This window comes from Lithohypha guttulata (assembly GCF_036872675.1).
Source record: "Lithohypha guttulata strain CCFEE 5908 chromosome Unknown scaffold_7, whole genome shotgun sequence".
Taxonomy (NCBI): Eukaryota; Fungi; Ascomycota; class Eurotiomycetes; order Chaetothyriales; family Trichomeriaceae; genus Lithohypha; species Lithohypha guttulata.
The window spans coordinates 49,016-69,310 of NW_027042756.1; the positions used below are offsets into that span (position 1 = coordinate 49,016).

Below are 20,295 nucleotides of genomic sequence, written 5' to 3' on the forward strand. Positions count from 1 at the left end.
GCAACGAGGACAGATTGGACTCACGTAGCCGTGTTTGCAACGGAAGACATGTCTCTCACTTGCTGCAGTCGTCGACAGCTTCGTCGTTTGAGTCGATCAAGCTGGTCACGAACGTTGATTGAGCATCTTGAGAAATGTGCTTGCAGGAAATCGTCTGCTTAATTTGTTGTTAGCCATAGAGATGGACTGGGCTCTCGACAGAGGAACGGGTAGCGAATGTGGACGTTTGCAATCCCTCAGAAGGCAGAATGATAAACGTAGACAATGGCGGCCCCAAGAGAAGCTATTCCCATCCACGGTGGGACAGTGACCGAGGGGCTGGAGCCTGAATGTGGAACGCCTGGCGAGGTTGTTGTAACAGGACCAGGCTTGATTTGAGGAACAACCAGATGTCGGTAGGCTAACGATGCACTATCTGATACTTTCTTGACCCAAGCTGACACAGGAATTGATCGAGTAGAGGCGGAGTTGGCTAAGGGTGGGACGATGACAGGACCAGCAGGTTTGACTTGTGGTTCGATGATTGAATCAACGTGGTTGCTTACCTGATCGTCCGCCAACCACAAATCAGATATTGTAGAATACGACGCCATCTGAGCCATCTCTTCTCTTTCTTCCTTTGACTGAGCTGTCTCGATAGCATCAGGTAGGACTGTAGCTGTGCCGGGGTCGGTGGGTCCGAGACTCAGTGACTCGACGATATCGTCATGTGCGTCTGTATGTGGGTTTGCGATCTTGCTGGGATGGATATGGCTATGTGTGTTCAAGTAGCTACGAACGTACACTGCTTGTGGAAGATTTACGTCTCCCGCCGATGTTCTGAGAAGGGCGCTCGAGATTTGAGGGCTTGCATTGCTAGCTGTGGCAGTGACAGTGGGTGCTGTGCCTGTGCCAATAGGAACGCCGTTGATCAATCCTGCTTGACCGCCTTGATGGCACAAATCTCCCAAGTAAGAGTCCAAGGAGCATGGAGGGTGGACTACTGGCTTTGAAGAGGAAGACCCCATCTTGTCCAACGAAGATGTGTTTTGTAGATCAAAGATTCGAGTTCGTTACGGGTAGTGGAAGTCGACGATCAGTCTCAGTCGATGCCGCAGTACTGCGATAAGTTAGAGGGAGGTACCTTCTTAGATTGAAGCTGTATTGTAGGGGCTGCAAGATATACTCAAGCAGGCGCTTTGTTGGAACGTGGAAACGAACGAGTCGTACACTAGAGCATGGTGACTACGAGGCTCACGATTTGTACGCGAATGCTTTGCCTCAGAGTCCTCACTAATGGATCGATGCTGCTGCTGGTCAACGCACTCGAGAACAGATTCACGTTTCAGACCTTTGCAACGTAGCAGACGGGTGAGGAGTACCAACGCTCCCGCCATGATACCTCGTGGCTGTGTCGACTCGGGCAGGTTGACTACAATCGCTGGAACGAGGCAACGACGTGCACTGCGCATCATTCTGCGACCATGTAGACGTTTGTACTCGTGATAGCAGTCTGATGGCGAACCTCAATATCACCTGATTATGAGCATGGTTGTTGTCCCTACACGATGTAGTTGCTTACGCGTGACGTAGATTTGCTGAGAAGGATTGTGGTGATCTCTGACAGCTTGGCTCGGATCTATCTGTCATGCCGCTGTTCCTGTCGTACCTCATGATCGCATGAGGTGGCCAGTGGCACAGTCAGACTATCGTAAAGCGGCAGACATGTGGTCAATTGACGAAGTAGACAAAGTCGGATAAGTCGGCGGAGCAGCCTGGTCTCGATCTAATCTCGACATACATACTGATGCTGGTATCAGAACCGCCGGAGTAGCTGACTGATAGCTGCTTAATGTTGACAAGACAAGCTTCGAAAACTGTGGCTTACTGATCCAAAGGTGGGCTCCACTGGCTCCGCGTATTTGATGTTCCGATTTGTTGTTGTGTTGAAGTCGTCCGCCTCTCCCTTGGCTTGCCTACAACTCGGAGACCACTGTGAGCCTTTCGTTGTTTCCTGCATATCGCCGACCATTGTTAGCAGCCGGGCCTTGACAGACTTACGAGCCTTTGACTTCAAGACACTATAACCTCTAATCATTCGGAGCGTCTGCATCTCTACTGATTGCCATGGTTGACGCTCAACAGGGTACTAGTGCTTCGCCGGCAGAACCGGAGAAGAGAAGAGGTTCATTATTCCGTGCAGTGTTTCCATTCAGATCGTCAAGGAATACCAGTCCACGAAACTCGATAGACACAGGAGCCTCACGATCTAGTCTCGACCTTGATCAAAGTGATGCTAAACCACGAAAGCTCAGCAGACCGTCCAACTCAACGAGCAGTACAACAACCAGGACCGACAGCTCAATAAGTGGTGGAGGCAACAAGTTGAGAAAGAAATCAATCTTAACCCTCGAGAATACTAGGACAACCACAGACGATGGCTGGGATCGAGACAAAGTCACTGGCGAAAGGAAAGACCCAACGAATATGATACACAGCCTCGCCCATGAATTTGACGTACCCAAGGCAGGTAAGGTTGAGATAATCGACACTGGCGAGCCAGCTAGGCCAGCATCTGAGATCGTTTCGAAAATACCTGTTCGGATCTGGACGACAATCCTTTCTTCTCTCTCGCTAGCTGAAGAAGCCAGCCTATCTCTATCTTGCAAACCCTTCAGAGATATCTGCTCTCACGACATACTGAGACAACTGAATGATCCGAAGAACTTCCGTGAAAGATGTCAATTCCTATACTACCTCAACTATGCACTTCCCCATCATCTGCTTTGTTATATTTGTGGACTTTACCATGTTCGTACAAGTAAAGGCGACGAAACTCTACGACCCACAAATATCGCAAATCCACTATTCATATGTCCTTACGCTACCTCTAATGACCCAGCAGAACAAATGTCAAGGACCAGAATCACCTTCGGCAGACATCTGCCTTACTCCTTTGTTCAATTAGCACTACGTTACCATCATCATGGACCGAGTTACGGCCTTCCCTACGACAAACTCGGTCGTCGTTACAAAGACAAACCAGAACTAGGACAATGGTTACATCAAACTCGATGGGCAATTATCGATGATCATCTTTACATGCGCGTTGTTAGTACTGCATTCGTCACACCAAATCTACCACCAGCAGGAAAAAGACATTTACTATACTGTCGAGAAGACTTTGTCCCATTCTTCAGTGTCTGTGCTCATTGGCGAGATGGTGAGCTTATGCCGGCCTGCAGATGTGCTCTTGATCATGTTCCTGCTCCATTATCTGGTAGTGGCTTGAATCGAGTAATGAAAGAGGCACAAGCAAAATGGTTGACAGGACCTCAAAGTCAAATGGTTTCAATGTGCGAAAATTGCAAACCTATGCGTCGTTGTCCTGAATGTCCAACTGAATACCTAATTGAGATGAAGATGCAGGAAGATCGAGGAGAACAGGACTTGACCAAACTCTTCAAGCATGCCATTGTCGTAACGAGATGGTCAGATTTGGGTGATGGAAGTGCACCATGGACATCAGAGTGGGCTGCCGTCAACGGTCATTTCGACAATCTGCCCAAGCAACAAAGGTACGACTCTTTCAAGACACTTGGACGACGAGCTATCAGTGGGACCTTTGAAAGCTTCTTCAACCTGGAGCAGATCCCGCCAGCAAGGATGGTGAATTTAAATCCGAACGGGGAACGACTTGGAGAGAAAGGACACAATTGGTATTGACGAGATTTGTCGCGCTTCCATAATCAACATTCAGCTTGTAAGACGACAACGTCTACGAGCCAAATACTTTGACTGTGGCCCCTTTCTGAGCATTCTGCGAGCTCGGTCGGCTAACGAGCTTCAGTATCCGGCGTTGAAACTAGAACTCGCATTTTCACGTTGTACACCTGGTTAAGAGCTCAGTCTTCCGTGCTCAAGAGTATGGCAATGCACTCCGCATGGCCGTGCAGTCCGCTTCAACGTTCTATTATAGGTGCTAATTTTGACACCCTCATCGCGATACTTGGTTGTCCGGAAATTCTACAAAAACCCCTTCATTTCAGTCTGCTAGCTAAACCGACCTCAATCATGCCAGAGGGTCACCAACGAGCGCTTTTCATGTTTGAGATTGCTCTCCAAACATCGTGATGTGTCTTCCTGAAATGTCGTTCGAGTCAATACTGGAGCCCGACTATCAACTTTCTGAAGCAATCCTCGTTACGTTTGTTGTTGAGAGCTGAAATGGTGAGAAATACCAGACTAAGTGCTATGTTTGACTGCTGAATTGTGCCTCTTATTCGTCACGTCAACGGTAGTGCCGGACTTGACACATATACCAATCTTCATTCCATCTCCAATCTCGAAATCACACACCCTGCTGGTCGAGTTGACACATACTCGTGGAATCCGGTTCAGTCTAGTCAAAGCAAGAAGTGTTCTTGGGCACAGTGAAGCAAACAGACCAAAACTGGGGGAAAAGAATTAAAGGAAACAATGACTGTGCAAAATTCCAGATCTGTTTTTTATCATGGATTGCCGTTGTGTAGCGTGACGAATGCGAGAGGGTACGTTCCTTCACGATGACAAAACGAAATTTCTCAGCCTTTGTTGATGCGATCGCAAGCCCGACTCACTAGTGGTTAATGGATCGACATCGGTTCAGAGTGGTCACCTATTTCGTATGTTTGATATGCTCTGTTTTACGTATCGATAATTCGGCTGTCATTCTATATTAATTATTGGCTCTAACAGCTACTCGACTCGACGATCTGTTTCGACTCGACCTACCACTGTTCAGCAGAATCTCGCTTCCCTGCTCTATCTGTGGATAAAACTTCATGATACAGCCCTTGGTTCCCTCGGGTGCAATTTCGTCTCCTGCTACCTCGTACGGATGGATACTAACCCAACCCATGGCTGCGTATAGTGGCATTCCGGAGTCTGCAGCTACCACCCCCACTGGTTCGATATCGAGTTTTGCGAACTCCATACCCCAATTGAGAAGTGCTTTGCTATGGCCACGTCGCTGATATGCTGGATGGACAACGAGCATTTGCAGCCTAAGACCACAATCTGTAAGGTGTTTTCTGACCAAATTGTATTGCAGGTTACCCAATATACGACCATGATCCTGATGCTGGTCTCGTTTCAGGCATTCAAACGGGGTAGCGGGAATATTAGGCCACGAACTGTCATCTGTTTCGTGCTTCATTCTGTATTGTTCGACTCGTTCAACAACACTATCGTTCTCGAGGGACCATATCGCGAACCCTACCACGACGTTCTCACTATCTTGCTTACCTTTAACGGATGATGCCACAGCAGGGTCATCAGCAGGAACTATCGCATCCGAAAAGCTAGCCTCGTCTGCCATGGGAGTGTCCTCAATCACTATGCAAGCGGTGGCAGTATCCTCAAGATATTGTCGAGTCATGACCCTCTCGAACATCAGTGCATCTTCGGGATATTGCTTGTGATAAGGAGATAGCCAAGTGAAGTCAGGAGTTGACTGAAAACCTACGTAACTGATAAGACCCATACGGAGTATCTCGTCTCGTTTCGCCCAGCGTAATGGTGCTTTTAGGTTTGGCATGATTGTTGGTGTTTTGGACATGGTTCTTTATTTGCTTACCTCAATCTGATTGGAAGTCTTCGTAGTTCTACCGTGCTTGTATGCTGAGAGTTATAGGGTGTTTATATGATACATATGGGGCTGTGGCCAAGCCTGCACAAGGCCTAGGCATTGTTCTTAGCGATAATGCTTCATGTATATTTAACAGCTGATTGTTCGTCGCAACGCACTTGGACAATGGGTCTTTTCTTGGTATAGGCGCCACGCCGAGACTCGGTCCGACTCAGATAGTTGTTGACCAGAGGTACGGAGGACCTCCTTTGTTATGACATCGATGTGCTTCATCCTAGTGCGATGCTTTGCCGGGTTCATGCCGATGTACTTATCCGTCTGTTTGCACGGACAAATGACAGTGTAAGATTGTCCTCATGATTGCTGCTCGATCAAGCACGAGCAAGTGCAATCAAGAAACCGATTTAGCCAAAAAAGGCAGCAAGTGGTTCTTGCGAGATCAAAAGCGCCGACATGATCCTTCAATTCTGATGACCGGAATGGTCGAAGTGCGCCTAGCCATGTGACCGAACCAGTGACTCGCTGGGTTCTAGCATGGGTCAACTATTGTGGAATCGGTGGCTGTGGTGCAGTCGAACGACCCCTTTCAACGCCGCCAGGACTAGTAACATTGAGGCCTCCACAAACTGACCTGAACTCCAAATGTAGTGTCCAAGGTCTTGACCATCTTCACCGACGAATACTTGCTGGTCAATATCGTCCATGAATGCAGGGAAGTTGCACAAAGAGCTCAGTGGGGCAATGGCGCTGATCAATATTTGCGTGATCAACAGCGTCACGATCGAAAGGAGTACACCATGCAGGTTCATTCTCTGGCTGTTTGGCAAGCAAAGGCGGCCGGAGTGTCATGTTACTCAACAGTAGTGTATTCTGCAGGAACAGGATTGATTCTTGCTTGAACTCAAACCGAAGGCATATTGCAATGATTGAGGGATCTGATTGCGCTCGTCGAGGAGAACAATTATCCTGAGAAGCGACGAATCCGTACTCTTTCGATGCTTTTGCCGACTTGACAGGTTTCCAAAAAATTTGATTGTATCAGGAATAACCTTGTATTCGGAGAAAACAATCGTGCTCACTCTCCTTGATATTCTGTGAACACAAGAGCTGGTGTTGTGACATCTTTTCAGCCGGACGACTTGAGATCGTACTTCTCCTTCCATATCCACGTATTGCCAATCACTTTTGAACCACTCTTTTCAGCCAGTCTCAGGTATTGAGCTGCGACGAATTTGTCTTTCTTCCCACCAAATCCAGTCAGGCAACACCAAGCTAATTCCTGCATCGCGTCAACATCATCAAGATTTGAGGCTGCAGCATAGAATGCTTTGGCGTCTTTCGCATCAATAGCACAACCCCAGCCCCAACGCTTTGAGCTTGCAATCTCGAACAACGCTAACCGAAGTTGATCTTTTGTCGAAGTTGTGAACCATTTCTCTTCTCTTTGTATGCTCGTTTCTAGCATAATGGACAGACCTGCAGCAGTAACATGGTATGCCAACGCTAACGTGTCATTTCTTGGACAACCCCAACCATGACGGAGAGACAGTGCATACATGTTTTGTGAAGGAACATTGCCCAGCTCAGCTAAATCTTTCAGCTTTTCTGTCGCAGAAAACATATCACCCTCGTCTCGAAGTCGCATGGCTTCTTGAAAAGCGTCGACAGTTTTCGCGTTGTTGTTCTGGGGTGCATAGGTGCGGCTGCGTTCAAGAATATCCTTGTCATGATGATCGAGTACCACACGTACAGCTTGAAGTTGATTTGTCAACGCATTCAACCACTCTTTGGTCACTCCTGGAGAGATCTGATTGAGTATCGTCACACTATCAGATGAAGAGGAAAATACCCTGGGCTTCAGAAAAGGTATCGAGAGCGCGGAGTTCTTTCTCGACACTGCTGGAAGCTTGAGCAGCACATTTTCAGGATTTGGCTTCTGTAGATGTTGTTCGACTTGAGAATAGGACAGAGGCTTAAGAACGCGTGAAGTGTTCGCAGATGCTGGTTCTCGTCTTTGTTCTGCAAAACTTTCTTGACTGAGGGAACGCGACGCTGAAGCCCCGTACTTGTCGTCAGCACTGAAGTTGCGCACGACCTCGAGTCCTGCTTGCTCTACTACCCGTACGTCCAAGACTGAATCCTGATCCTGAAATGGATCTTCGTTGCTGTACAGTCTTGTCCCGTGTGATGTTGCACTGCCGGCCCGTCTGAGTGTACCACTGACACTTTCAGTATACGCCTCCTGCAAAAATCACTCCATAGCAAGATTCAATGGTTGTCTCCGTAATGGATTGGCATCATCTGAGGACTGGATAGCTGAAATCAAGAGAGCGAGCTGATTCTGAATTTCTGGAATACGGGCTGTCTTACTTCGTATACTCGAGGTGTCAGACTTGATGCCATTGGTCATTGACATCGATGCGAAAGCAATTGCAATAGTGATAGCTGACTTATGGCCTTCTAGGTTGCGGTGTAAGCGGACGACTTCGTCCCGAATAGTGAACGACCACTGAAATCGCTCCGCGATATGAGCCGATCTAACCTTGTCAAGCAGCGTATCAATCTCCCTCACCACATGCTGGCATTCACGAACGATGGTGTCAAGGTCAGGGCGAAGATGTTCCGGATAACTGTCAGCCATACCACTTCCGTAGAACATTCCTAGACTGCGTTGGAATAAGTCAAGTTCTTTTTGAAGAGCGATCACTTCGGCACTGGTATTGTTCGCTTCGATAGTCAAAGACCGAATCTTGGTTGACACAGTTGTGAGCCCACTTAGGAGACCAACACATGCTGCAGCGATTGATAAAGGATCCATCACTGCGACTGCGATGGAGATCGATCTGAATTTTCTGGCTCACGCGAAGTAGTCGCGTTCACGAAGATCAGAAGTTATGGCCTTTGAGGTCCGCACAAGGAAGAGACCAGAAAGGTGAAAAGAGATCACATCTCGAGTGACACCTGCATAAGCGCGCGACCTGCATTAGTCTCTTAGCAGGCTCCGGAGCCATACAGCTCCTCTCCGTCAACATCTTGAACTGAGTCGGTCAAATAGAAGAAATCTAGGTCAGAGAATAGAGAGCACATTCCGACAGTGGCAGTGATACAAGTAAGTGGACACCCATACACCATTCTAAATGCTGGACCACGGAGCAAACAATTCAATGTGCATGAGCAGGTGTGCCGAAAGCTCTTTCGCTTCGACGTCGAGTAACCAAAAGTGGTTTAACAGCGAGATCTGGCAATCTTCCAGCCATCAAATTGTCGCGAGCACATCGCCAATACTAGTCATTGCCAAGAAGCAACATGAGATAACGAGCGTGACAACGACTAGATGGCTGAGAAGAGGATTGTAGCCCTTAGAAGTCTCGATGATAATCAGATGACCACCGTGCTCGCTTTTCGAACTCTGAACGCCTTGCGACAAAAGAGTTGTTAACAGTAAAAATACACCCACTAATTATAATTACTAGTACTTTACACGCCGTAATAGCTATATCCAGCCAAAGCCTCATCTTCCTCGTCGTCCTCGTCTTCATGTTCAACGACAGGTTGCAACACCTCGGACTGTGGACGTGGTCTTCTTCTTGTGCCAGTCTTGCCTAAAGACCAATTTCCAACCCACCCTGTGGAATTCACGTCCAATTGCTTTGAATGAGTATTTACATCTGGAGTCTCTACTCCCTCAATCCAAACATCCGGAGCACCATCAGCACTCATGATTCGCTCTAATGGGTCGACGTCGAATGGATCGCGAACGATATCGACAGGAATCGCTGTAACTGTGAGTCTCCTAGGCCTACCGCTGTTCCCGCTTCTGTGTGAAGACCGACTTGATTGATAACTTCTGGTACTGATTTGAGACAATGGTCTTCCCACTGCACCTGAAGCAAATACTTCTTTTTCTCCCTGTCTATTCTCAGCATCTTCCTCGATGCGCAGTACGACGCCAACGGCTTTCTCATCTTCTATGATTCGAGGATGTCGTTTTGCAAAGTATTTTGCATACTGCCAAAGACTCCACCAACAGCTGGCAACGTTGACAAAGGTAAGCACAAATTTGAACGGCATGTAGTAGAAGATTAACATATTTCTTTTGACCATCCTCCCTGCCAATCTCAAATGTACTTCGTTGAAGATCATCGCGTTGAGGAAGTATAGGCCTAGTGTGGCAGCAAACAGATAAGATGTGTATGTAGGTCGGACGAAAAAACTGATTGGCAGGACGATCGGTGTGATGAGGTACAGGAATGTTTCGTAAACTTCCTGAAGCACGAACAGCTTAGCACCAATCTCCCACCATCCTAACTTCCAGGAGAAGAGAATGTAAGCAAGGTTGTAGTAGCAGCCATTCACGAAGAAGAAATTCCATCTCTTGAATCGTTGTTTGAATACTGTCATTTCACCGAAGCCACCTCGACTACCACCACCAGCGAAGAACACCGACGATGGAGTTTCAGTCTCAACAAAGACAGAGCTGCACATGGTGATTCGGGATCCTAGCATTCGAGCGACGTGACCAAAGAACCAGTCCTCCGAAACTGAGAATCCAGGATGCTCCTTAAACGTTCGAATCAAGAACTCGGTATCCCATAGCACGATTGCACCGTGTGGAAATGTTGCGCTGCCGATTTTGCCAGCAAAAAGTCGTTGTAACCCTGATAACTTGTACTCCAGATCCTGAGCCTGTTGGCACCATGTTCCACGACTACGACCTTCGCCGATACTAGCCAATGTATAGCCTAGGCACTTGATTCTTCCAGTCAGTCGCTCCGAAACGATAGGAAAATTTGGTGGAAGGAGACAATCATCGTCAATGAGTAGTTGATAGGGAAACGAACGAGCAACATATGCTCCAACATATTGTGCTACAATCTTCGAGCCCACCGGAATCCAAACATGGTTGACGCCAAAAGTATTACAAACCTCTTCTGTGTTGTCGAGTGGTGTTGGTGAGTTCCCATTAGCAAGAATGAAAATGGATGATGTGGGAAAGACTTTGAGAGCGTGTTCGAGTGTGGCGGGCAAGAGTCCTGCTGATTTGTAACAAGGTATTAGAAGTGCAGTATCTTGGTTAAGCAGTGGTTTCTCGGTGAAAACAGCATCTCGTATTGGCTCCATAGAGGGTCGAACGAAAGGTGCCGGAGGAAATCGAGGTACGTCATTCGCTCCATTTGCTGTCAGTACATCTGGTGCTGGTGATTCGAAAACAGTAAGCAGTGGGCCGAAGGCATAACTGAGAAGTGTCAGTACATTCCGAGAAATCTGAGAATCTGAACTCACAAAGTAGCAAGACCCACGAAAATAGCCGTACCACCGACAAAGGTAAGGTGAGATTGGAACAAAATATAGATATACCATATTGTACCACCCCATAATGGCCGACCAACAAGAACAAAATAAACAAATGTAAGCAGTAGAAGATAACAAGTATAGGTGAAGACAATTTGAAAAGTTTTGCTCCGTTGTAGCTGTTTCTGCCGCTGTTGTGCTTTTTCGTAAGTCTGTCGGACGCTGCTTCGACGAGTGGATGGTTTGAGCTTTTCAGCAATTGCAACACTTGCTTTGCGCAGGAATGATTGTTTTCCTGTCGTATCATTTGTCGCTGTTCGGTCCACTGTCTCTGGTGAGGGTATGTGACTGAATCGGACACCAGATGGTCGACTAGCATTACTTGTCACAGGTTGAAAGTCAATCTGTCTCACTTTTCCAGCTTCTTCCTCCGCAGAAGGATGTAAGCCCAAGCGTGTTTCTCTGCCATTTCCCCTGATTGAATAGCCTGATACTGTCGATAGACTAGAAACAGATAATACACTTTCCGGTCTGGCTGGTCGTACAAGTACTGGTGATGGTGATCTATTTGATCTCGATCTAGTCAGTGTTCTGTCCCGCTGACTTGGTCGTACAAGTACTGGCGAAGGTGTACGAATGTCCTCACGCAGTGAATTGAGACGTTCTATTGCACTCGATCCAGCTCGTAGTCGTTCAGATATTGAAGGACGGACTATTGAAAGACGACCATCTGTATGCTGGCTTCCAAACCCTATTTGAGCTCTTCCTCCTGGACCAAGATCAATCGTCTTAGAACGTTGGACTGGATGGGTTGCAAGGATAGCTTCTGTTGGTTGTTGAACAAGCTGAGTTAGAGCACCTGCTGCTGCTTCAGTGGTTGAATTATGTCGACGAGTGTAATCATATGGTCGATTGCTCACACCTCGAAGAAGTCCAGCAGGTATCAAAAGGTTGCCACCAACAGTATCTCCTTCAGCCAGTGACTGTGTTTCATCCATTGTCATGGAGATGGTTGTCGAGTACACGTCGGAAGAATTGCGTTGATGTCAGGTATATTTACCCTCCCCAGCACGTTACAGGTTGAGGATGCCATTTTCTTCTTCAAGAACGACACCTCCATCGGAGGCCTCACGAAGATAGAGTTCAATAACAACACACCCTCCCACCACGTTTCTCTTCATCTTTGCCATAATTCTCCTCATGCAAAATTATGCATCGGTTTCCACCATGACATGATGATTCGCCAATATTGTCAACATATCACTGATGTCGATCCGTATACATTGGAGTCTGGAATAAGTTTTGCTGCTCGAGTGCCGGAACGCCATGTACCAAGTGGATGTCTGTTAGTGTCCGAACAGAACCACATCTTACATTATTCAGAGTATTTCCACAGCGACCCGACCAGGCTAGTGGCCAGTATGAGGACGGGAGTGACATGTTTGGACATGGGTGTCAGGTACGGAATACTAAGCACTGGTTCCAAAGATGAGTGGTTCGAACCGTCTCAGAAATCGCGTCGTCATGGGAAGCACTAATGACGCGAACGTTGAGTCTGTACGTAAAATTGCCACCAGATCTATGGCGGCAAACATTTCCTCTTGACTACGGAGAATGAGTTGCCGGTGTCGGCTCGCGGAGCTAGAGAAGCGATGTGATGATAAAAGTTCTACCCTGGTCGAATCTGTGACAATGATGTGATATTGCAGTCGACGTTGATGTTGAAAGAGACGCGAGATGCTGCAGCGATTTTGCTTGTCTTCGTGGCACAATTGCAAGGAGCATCTCAAGTGGCAAATGGTCTCTGAATAGAACTTGACTCCTCTACACTCCAGTCAGATATGGAAGGTGTGTAAATCAGAGAAATGTTTCTGGGCGCGATTAGACTATGGCACTTTCAGTCTTTTCAAGGTCGTTGCCAAATGAGGATAGATGTGGCTACGGCGGGACGGACGGGGTACTTCAAAAGGCCCCAGATGGCTGTCTATTTGGCTCGCTCACCGCATAGAGATTCAACTACTTATTTAGATCGTGTGAATCTCCATCTACAGCTGTTTTCGGAAGTGGCCAAAAAGATTGCGACGGAAAGAGCGTGGAATCGAGATGAGATCGACTTTGCTTGAAGATAGGCGACTTCGTGCATACAATCCTGGACCATGAAGCACAAAACTTCGAGGTACCGATGCTAAATCATGTAGGTCACGATTTTGACTGTACCGTGCAAGGATGTTTGCACCCATTAGCTTGTTGTTTCGTCATTACCAAGATCGACTGCTGAAATGCCTATTACGCTTGCAGTTGATCGGTCAACCAGCAGTCCCAACCGGGTAAAAGCAGATATTGTAAAGTAACAATGTGGATGTATTGTGCTGGTGATAACTCACTTGAACATCGACGTTGTAAGCTCTAAGTGGACGGGACTAGTTCCCTGGTTGCATGCTCGGCAGAGGTAGATACTGCTACACGACCATCATCTCGTGGTGACCATCTCGACTGAGACTTCGTGCTCCAATTGTCTGCATGCATACAAATTGGCCGATAGTCAATATCGCGAAATTTCTGCTGCAGCCAAAAGCCCGAACTCGTGCAGGGATGCATGGCCCAACGGTGTCGAACGACATCGAACAGAAGGAGGTGATGCCTACTTCGGTGTTCCGCGGAACAATTTGTGTTTGTTCGACTTCTGGACCATGCAGTCTTGACGACTTGTTAACCATCATCGTTTACCAGGGCGAAAAGAGCCGGAGACAAATCGATAATGGTTTCGTAGACCCACTCCAGTCAAGTCCAACAAGTTCCACTCAGAAACAACTTCCGATCTGAACAATACAAATCGCATGGCTGGTCAATGTTATAGTCTAATGCTGTCTTGAGTCTGGTCGACCAGGGAGTTTGTACACTCGTGGACGACCAATATCTTGGCGATAACTTTCAGTCTTGAAGAGGTAAGCTCAAGATTGGCTTTGTGGTATTGACCACTCGCACAGGTGCGTCCCGTGATAGATCTATTCGCTAATGCTTAACCTTCCTTTCACTTTCGGCTGCGGGACAAATTAGCGCAGGCAAATCCCAACTTCACTAGTTGCGCATGAACTGAGTACCTCGACCATCGTGAAGCATCTAAAAAAAAAAAAAACATCCGGTATGGACCGAGGACACAGAAAACAACACTGTTAGGGCAATACAATGCTTTGTGCGACAGTGAAAGATGCTCGGTACCTAAACTCAGGCCCTGTCGGATGGCCTCCAAGTGTATGCGTTTCTGCTCCGAGCTCAAATATTACGTATGACTACAGCGCTGTCTATGTTGGAAAACATAGAGATCCCGACGCCGAATTACTGAGAAGTGTCTGCACTGACTATGTTCAAGAACAAGAAATTGTCACTAGACTGGGCGACTATGCTATGGCATATCCGAAGTCTTTACAACACAAAACTGCTCTCTGTGACCAGCAAGAAGTGTCGAAGGTATTACTTGGCTGAGCAATTGCATTGTTGGCAGAAACTAGCAGGATGATCAGCCAAAATTGAAGTTTGAGCGCGGGGACAGAAGACCAGGTAATTGTCCTCGATGTCACCCTCTTCACATTGAAGGTCACATTGGTGGAAATCATCGGATAAGCAATGGTGTAGTAAGGCTCAACCGAGAACCATTGATCGTGCTGTTGTACTAGCTCTTCCCCTCATCGCTCGAGCAGACTATATAACATGTACTTCCCATTAGGGACAAGCCACACGAACGATAGTTTCAAACTTGGACACAGACACAAGAACCAAGTTATGCATCCATCGGATCGCGAGTGCTGTGGGTTGCAAACTGTCCAGTCTCGAAACCGGATTGAGATGATTACTTTTACAGACAGCTTGGAAGGCGTCCAATGCAGAGTCATTAGAACATATGTCAATCGCCGGCAATATCGACACTCTGGCCAGCAGGGCAATTTACTCGACGTCAGGTTAGACATAGGCATGAACAGCTCACGCATCCAGGCACATTGCTTGTTGTGGTGGTCGATACATTGAGTGAATATCGTGTCACTGTTGCGGGGCGGTAAGTTTCATACTACCAATATAGGAAATCTTAACAGTTGTAATCCAACCAATTATACGCTACGCCCCGACTAACATTTCATGACGAACGGGCTGCAGACTTGTCCGACATAGCAAGGACAGCCTGATTGAGTGAACCTCGATGGTAGAAGCAGGACCTTTCTGATGTTTTTATGAATGGCCACTATGCTAGAATTTGAGCTGGTCTGTATTTTCGATATGTCTGGCGAGATCATGTCCAGATATGGCTGTTGATTCAATGTGGACATTGACAGCTCGGCTGCAGCTTGAACGTTCGACGACACCAAGAATCGTACTTTTGGTGTATCTTGGTGAAGCCAAAGAAAGTGCGTCGTGTCTCGGCGACAGGCAGGACTCCATGCAACGAAAGGTGCCAGACTTCGAGCCGAGATGTGGTATTAACCAGGTTAGTATGATGCATAGAACTTATTCGATCTGGTTCTTGAATGTGCCGTGTGACTCAAATGAGATCCTGTGATGTATCATGTTAGAAGGACTTTCAAAAGAGTGCGGAGTGACATCCCCTCGGAAGGGCTAGTGAAAGGCGTATATTGAGTTTGCTGATGCGTATGCACACTATCTAGTTTCATCGCGTGGGGAGGAGAGCAGTTGAACTTGTGTTCGAACCATTGCTCCGTGAGTAGAATTCCACTGAGACGTTAGAAGCAGAAGGCGTATTGCAATATTGCGGGACGACGAACCTTAGTTTGAGTGGCGGCTTTCTACTTCTTCTCTTCGGGTTAAACTTCAACGTAAAATCTTACTTTAAATTCACAACATTGTAGAACAATAACTGTCAGTGATGTATTCAGTTCTTTATGTTGATGCTCGTGTATGAAGGAATGCAATGGTCATTCAGCTGTAGTCATTCGCGACCCTTTCTAGGACATATTTGGCCTTACGACTCGGCGTCATTCGTGCTAGCTGTGGCCTTGACAGATTGTCCGTCGGCGTCGCAAGCAGCGACCTTAGTTCAAATCATCTTATTCACTTTGTCCGAAGGTGCTGCTATATGAACCAACTACCTCAAGTTTGGTACGACGCGATCATCAGCTTAAGTAGGAAGCTCGACCGAGTCCGGACGATGGCGGCAACGTTCCGCCAGTGTCCTCAAAGAGCAAGTTTGACGATGGTGAGTGCTGCCGTTGTTCTTGCCGAGGCTACGATTTGTCTTCTTTGGAGTGAAGAGCGCATGCTTCGGAAACAGTCCTTGCTATTATCGACCGTTGCTTTCCGTCGCATTCCAAGTCGTGTTCGATCTCCTGTTCTGCAATTCGTAGGTCGTAACAAGCTGATCTTGAAGCGCTATTGTCCTTCGAGCTCTTCATTACTAAACCTTCGAGCTCAAGAACAGCAGGTTGGCTAGAATAAGCAGCATAACTCACCGAATCAAGGTCAGGAACCGTGAAATTCGCGTGCACAGTCAGTCCATTCCAAGGCCAGTATGCCATTGACGGCGTCCACTATTCGAAGCGCCACGAGAATGTCCTCTACCTCAACAGCTCGCCTTGCTCAAGTTCAACGGCATTTCTCAAGCACACCTGTCCCACGAAAAGAGATTCAAGATGCTTACATCCTCAGTGCCGCTCGTACACCAACAGCAAAATTCAACGGCTCTTTCATGACAGTCTCTGCACCACAATTAGGCGCGGTAGCCATAAAATCCGCCCTAGAAAAGTCCAAAGTCCCCATCGAGAAGATCACAGACCTCTACATGGGCAACGTCCTGCAGGGGAATGTAGGTCAAGCACCAGCCAGACAGGCAAGCATATTCGCAGGTCTTCCTCCAACCGTGGAATGTGTAACGATAAACAAAGTCTGCGCTTCGGGACTCAAGGCAGTGGCTTTTGCAGCACAGAATATTCAGTTGGGTGTTGCAGAAGCTCAAATTGCTGGTGGAATGGAAAGCATGTCTCGTGTACCTTACTATCTACCACGAGCCGCACAGAATCCAGCTTTCGGACACATGAAGATTGAGGATGGTTTGATAAAAGATGGACTCTGGGATGTTTACAACCAATTTCACATGGGCAATTGTGCAGAGAAGACCGCAAAAGATTACAATGTGACCAGACAAGAACAGGACAAATATGCCATACGCTCATTCAAACGAGCTCAGCAGGCTTGGGCAGAGGGTAAATTCTCCGAAGAAGTTGCTCCGGTCACAGTCAAGAGCAAGAAGGGAGAGACTGTCATCTCCAAGGACGAAGGATTCGAGAATCTGAGAGAAGACAAAGTCAGCACACTGAAACCTGCTTTCGTCTCAGACGGTACAGGTACAGTAACAGCAGCAAATTCCAGCACTTTCAATGATGGTGCAAGTGCACTGGTTCTGGGCTCAAAAGCGATTGCTCAACAGTACGGAAGCGGTAGTCGTGTGCTTGCAAAGATTATCTCTCAGGCTGACGCGGCCGTTGACCCTGTTGACTTTCCCATCGCACCCGCCAAAGCTGTGCCTATTGCACTAGAACGTGCAGGATTAAAGAAGGAAGATATCGCCATCTGGGAGTTCAATGAAGCCTTTGCAGCAGTCATCGAAGCCAACGCTCGTATTCTGGGCCTCGAGAATGCTAATGTGAATTTACTTGGTGGCGCGATCAGTCTGGGTCATGCTTTAGGAAGTTCTGGCTCGAGGATACTGACGACTCTGCTACATCAACTGAAGCCTGGCGAGTATGGCTGTGCAGCGATATGTAACGGTGGTGGTGCTGCGACTGCTATGATTGTGCAAAGGATTGAGTCTGTGTAGTTTTGTAGTGAGGGAATAAAGTTGTCATGTTCAAAATTGTAATTTCTAAATCGCTTGGTTTCTTAGAATTAAAATGCTGCTGTTCTGGCAGGCTGTAAGTAAGTCGAGTTAATCCACGTGGAGAGTCTGCGAAGATGGGAAGACAAAAGAGACACGTTGCGCAAGAGTTTCAAGGCACTTCGCTTGTACAGCGTTTTATCCACTAAAAGCAAATATGTGAACATATCGTCGATAACTACCTGTCGCATCCAACGACTCTAGCCTTAGCTCGAGCAAATACTGCTCGAAACTGCTCAAACGCTGGCTGTGTACTTTCTCTGAGCAGAGGCGAGTGAGCATTCAACTAGCTCAGCGTGAGAGTGACGCTTCTGATGCTGCTTGCATTTCCGCGTGCAATTCATCGACCAGCAAGCCTCGCTCTGCAAAGTTTGCTCTATCCGCCTCCTTTAGCTTCCGCGCTCTCGATACCATATCAGCACATCCCACCAATGGCCAGTGCAGTGTCCGACGTTTTAGCGCCCACATCCAAAGGAAAGATGCCGAGTTCGAAAAGCTGAGTCCACACCACCATAATCTGCTTAGATAGTTCTTCGCGAACACCATTCTGTCACAGGAATATCTTCTGATTAGCAGGAAGAGTCAAATCGCAACAAACGTGGTCCTGGGTCAAACTAGATCGTGAACAGAGATGACGGGACACAGGATTGACTCGAGGGTTTCAATTGTGGTATCACACCTGCCATGTAGAACTCCATGCATCACGACCGACTTATTTGCCCCTCTCGATCACATCTTTCTGGAACAGCGGTCAAAGTCTCGACATCTTCTGTTAAGTGTTGAACTTTCACTCTTGCAACTCGATCGTCACGGTAAGGAAGCGCATCTCACAGCGTCGCAGCTACCAGGTTGGATCCCAGCGACACACACAAACTCAAGGAGAAATCATAGAACGCGAGTCATGAACATCGACTGGGCCGGACTGATATACCTGAAGCAGCGAAGCCATCCATTTCAAGACTGGCCTGCAGGTTTACGTTGTAGAGATTCTGGTGAGACCGATCCTGAGCAGCGATGTGTCGCAGTTACTGCCTCAGGCATCAAGCAGCACCTGCCTATCGAGGAAACGTTTCATCGCTCTGGTGCCGAGGCAACTTTTTCAAAAGTGACGGCTCCGACTTCCGTTAAGCTTGATGGCGTGGTTGACCTCTCGACAGATGTAGTCGAGATGAGACTTGCATTGCTTGAGTCATGCCACAGGAGCTGAGCTTGTGAAGTAGAATTTTCTAAATTGCAAGAAGCGTGACAGTCTTGACAGCATCAACGTCAAATCTTCCGACATGGCTCCTAAAGATGCACACAATTCATATGGCCTGAAGGGTGCCGAGGATACGGGGACCAAAGACTCTGGCAGCAACACGGCACCGGCAGAACCTCATAACTCATACGGTCTGAAGGGTGCCGAGGATACGGGGACCAAAGACTCTGGCAGCAACACAGCACCAGCAGAACCTCATAACTCATACGGCCTGAAGGGAGCTGAGAGCACAGGTGTCAAGGATTCCAAAAGGAGATATGTTTCGCCGGACACAGAAGATCTGAGTGTGGCATCTCTCTTCTCTTTCAGTGACTATAATTGCCTCGTAACAGGTGGTGCTACAGGTCTAGGTATGCTTGAACCTTCTCCAAATTGCTCATTTGTCTCGCAAGATGAGTTCCCTCGACCTGTTCTGACTGTAGGCAGGTGAAATGGCAGCACAAGCATTTGTCCAAAATGGAGCACGAGTCATCATAGCCAGCCGAAAAGAGTCCGAGCTTAAGAAGACGGCAGACAGACTCAACAGTATTGGACCCGGTAGGTGTGAGTATGTTGTGGCTGATCTGAAGGACAAGGCTGGTTGCGAGAAGCTTGTATCGGAGGTCAAGAAGAAGGTCGATTACCTAAATGTGCTGATCAACAACTCTGGAGCCACCTGGTAAGTCGCTTCGTCTCTCACAAACACATCCTGACGATGCTAATTATGCTAGGGGCGCTCCATACGATGATTTCCCTGAGTCAGGCTGGGATAAACTCATGGCACTCAATGTCAAGTCAATCTTCTACACCACTGTTGGTCTCGAATCTCTGCTCCTAAAACGTGCCACTGCCGACAATCCAACTCGTGTGATTAACATCGCCAGTATGGCAGCTATATCCACTAGCGATGTAACAACGACAGAGAGCGGAGGACTTTCAGCCGTAGGATCAGGCACGTACAGCTATGGCCCTTCAAAAGCAGCATGCGTACACCTTTCCCGACTGCAAGCAGCCAAACTGGCACCGCAGCACATCAACGTTAATGTGATATGTCCAGGAGTCTTTCCTAGCCGAATGACGAGGTTTGGGATGGACACAGCGATGGATGCGTTGGTAAGCCGACAACCAGGTGGGAGAATAGGAACACCGAAGGACTTTGCAGGTCTAGTCTTGTTCCTCAGCGGACGTGCTGGAGCTCATATGGTTGGCACAGTACAAGAGATTGATGGTGGTAGTACAAGGACGGGATTCAAAACTGTTGGGAGGGACTCAAAGTTGTAG

The 20,295-nt window shown here is 47.6% G+C and overlaps 6 protein-coding genes across 6 annotated transcripts; 2 read left to right on the plus strand and 4 right to left on the minus strand.

The window, feature by feature from the left end:
• Positions 1 to 236: 236 nt before the first annotated feature.
• LTR64_007870 (uncharacterized protein) lies at positions 237 to 1,007 on the minus strand (the record flags this gene model as incomplete). Its single annotated transcript, XM_064902186.1, has 1 exon — positions 237 to 1,007. The coding sequence occupies one exon, from the start codon at positions 1,005 to 1,007 to the stop codon at positions 237 to 239; it is 771 nt and encodes a 256-aa protein (XP_064751160.1).
• Positions 1,008 to 4,696: 3,689 nt separating this feature from the next.
• LTR64_007871 (uncharacterized protein) lies at positions 4,697 to 5,578 on the minus strand (the record flags this gene model as incomplete). The annotated part of the gene is made up of 1 exon (XM_064902187.1): positions 4,697 to 5,578. The coding sequence occupies one exon, from the start codon at positions 5,576 to 5,578 to the stop codon at positions 4,697 to 4,699; it is 882 nt and encodes a 293-aa protein (XP_064751161.1).
• A 1,156-nt stretch (positions 5,579 to 6,734) lies between these two features.
• Positions 6,735 to 8,426, minus strand: LTR64_007872 (uncharacterized protein; the record flags this gene model as incomplete). Its single annotated transcript, XM_064902188.1, has 2 exons — positions 6,735 to 7,827; positions 7,864 to 8,426. The coding sequence occupies 2 exons, from the start codon at positions 8,424 to 8,426 to the stop codon at positions 6,735 to 6,737; spliced, it is 1,656 nt and encodes a 551-aa protein (XP_064751162.1).
• Positions 8,427 to 9,085: 659 nt separating this feature from the next.
• On the minus strand, positions 9,086 to 10,093 carry LTR64_007873 (uncharacterized protein; the record flags this gene model as incomplete). Its single annotated transcript, XM_064902189.1, has 2 exons — positions 9,086 to 9,384; positions 9,412 to 10,093. The coding sequence occupies 2 exons, from the start codon at positions 10,091 to 10,093 to the stop codon at positions 9,086 to 9,088; spliced, it is 981 nt and encodes a 326-aa protein (XP_064751163.1).
• A 6,322-nt stretch (positions 10,094 to 16,415) lies between these two features.
• LTR64_007874 (uncharacterized protein) lies at positions 16,416 to 17,720 on the plus strand (the record flags this gene model as incomplete). Its single annotated transcript, XM_064902190.1, has 1 exon — positions 16,416 to 17,720. One exon carries the CDS (start codon positions 16,416 to 16,418, stop codon positions 17,718 to 17,720), a length of 1,305 nt encoding a protein of 434 aa, XP_064751164.1.
• A 1,337-nt stretch (positions 17,721 to 19,057) lies between these two features.
• On the plus strand, positions 19,058 to 20,295 carry LTR64_007875 (uncharacterized protein; the record flags this gene model as incomplete). The annotated part of the gene is made up of 3 exons (XM_064902191.1): positions 19,058 to 19,385; positions 19,462 to 19,693; positions 19,746 to 20,295. 3 exons carry the CDS (start codon positions 19,058 to 19,060, stop codon positions 20,293 to 20,295), a joined length of 1,110 nt encoding a protein of 369 aa, XP_064751165.1.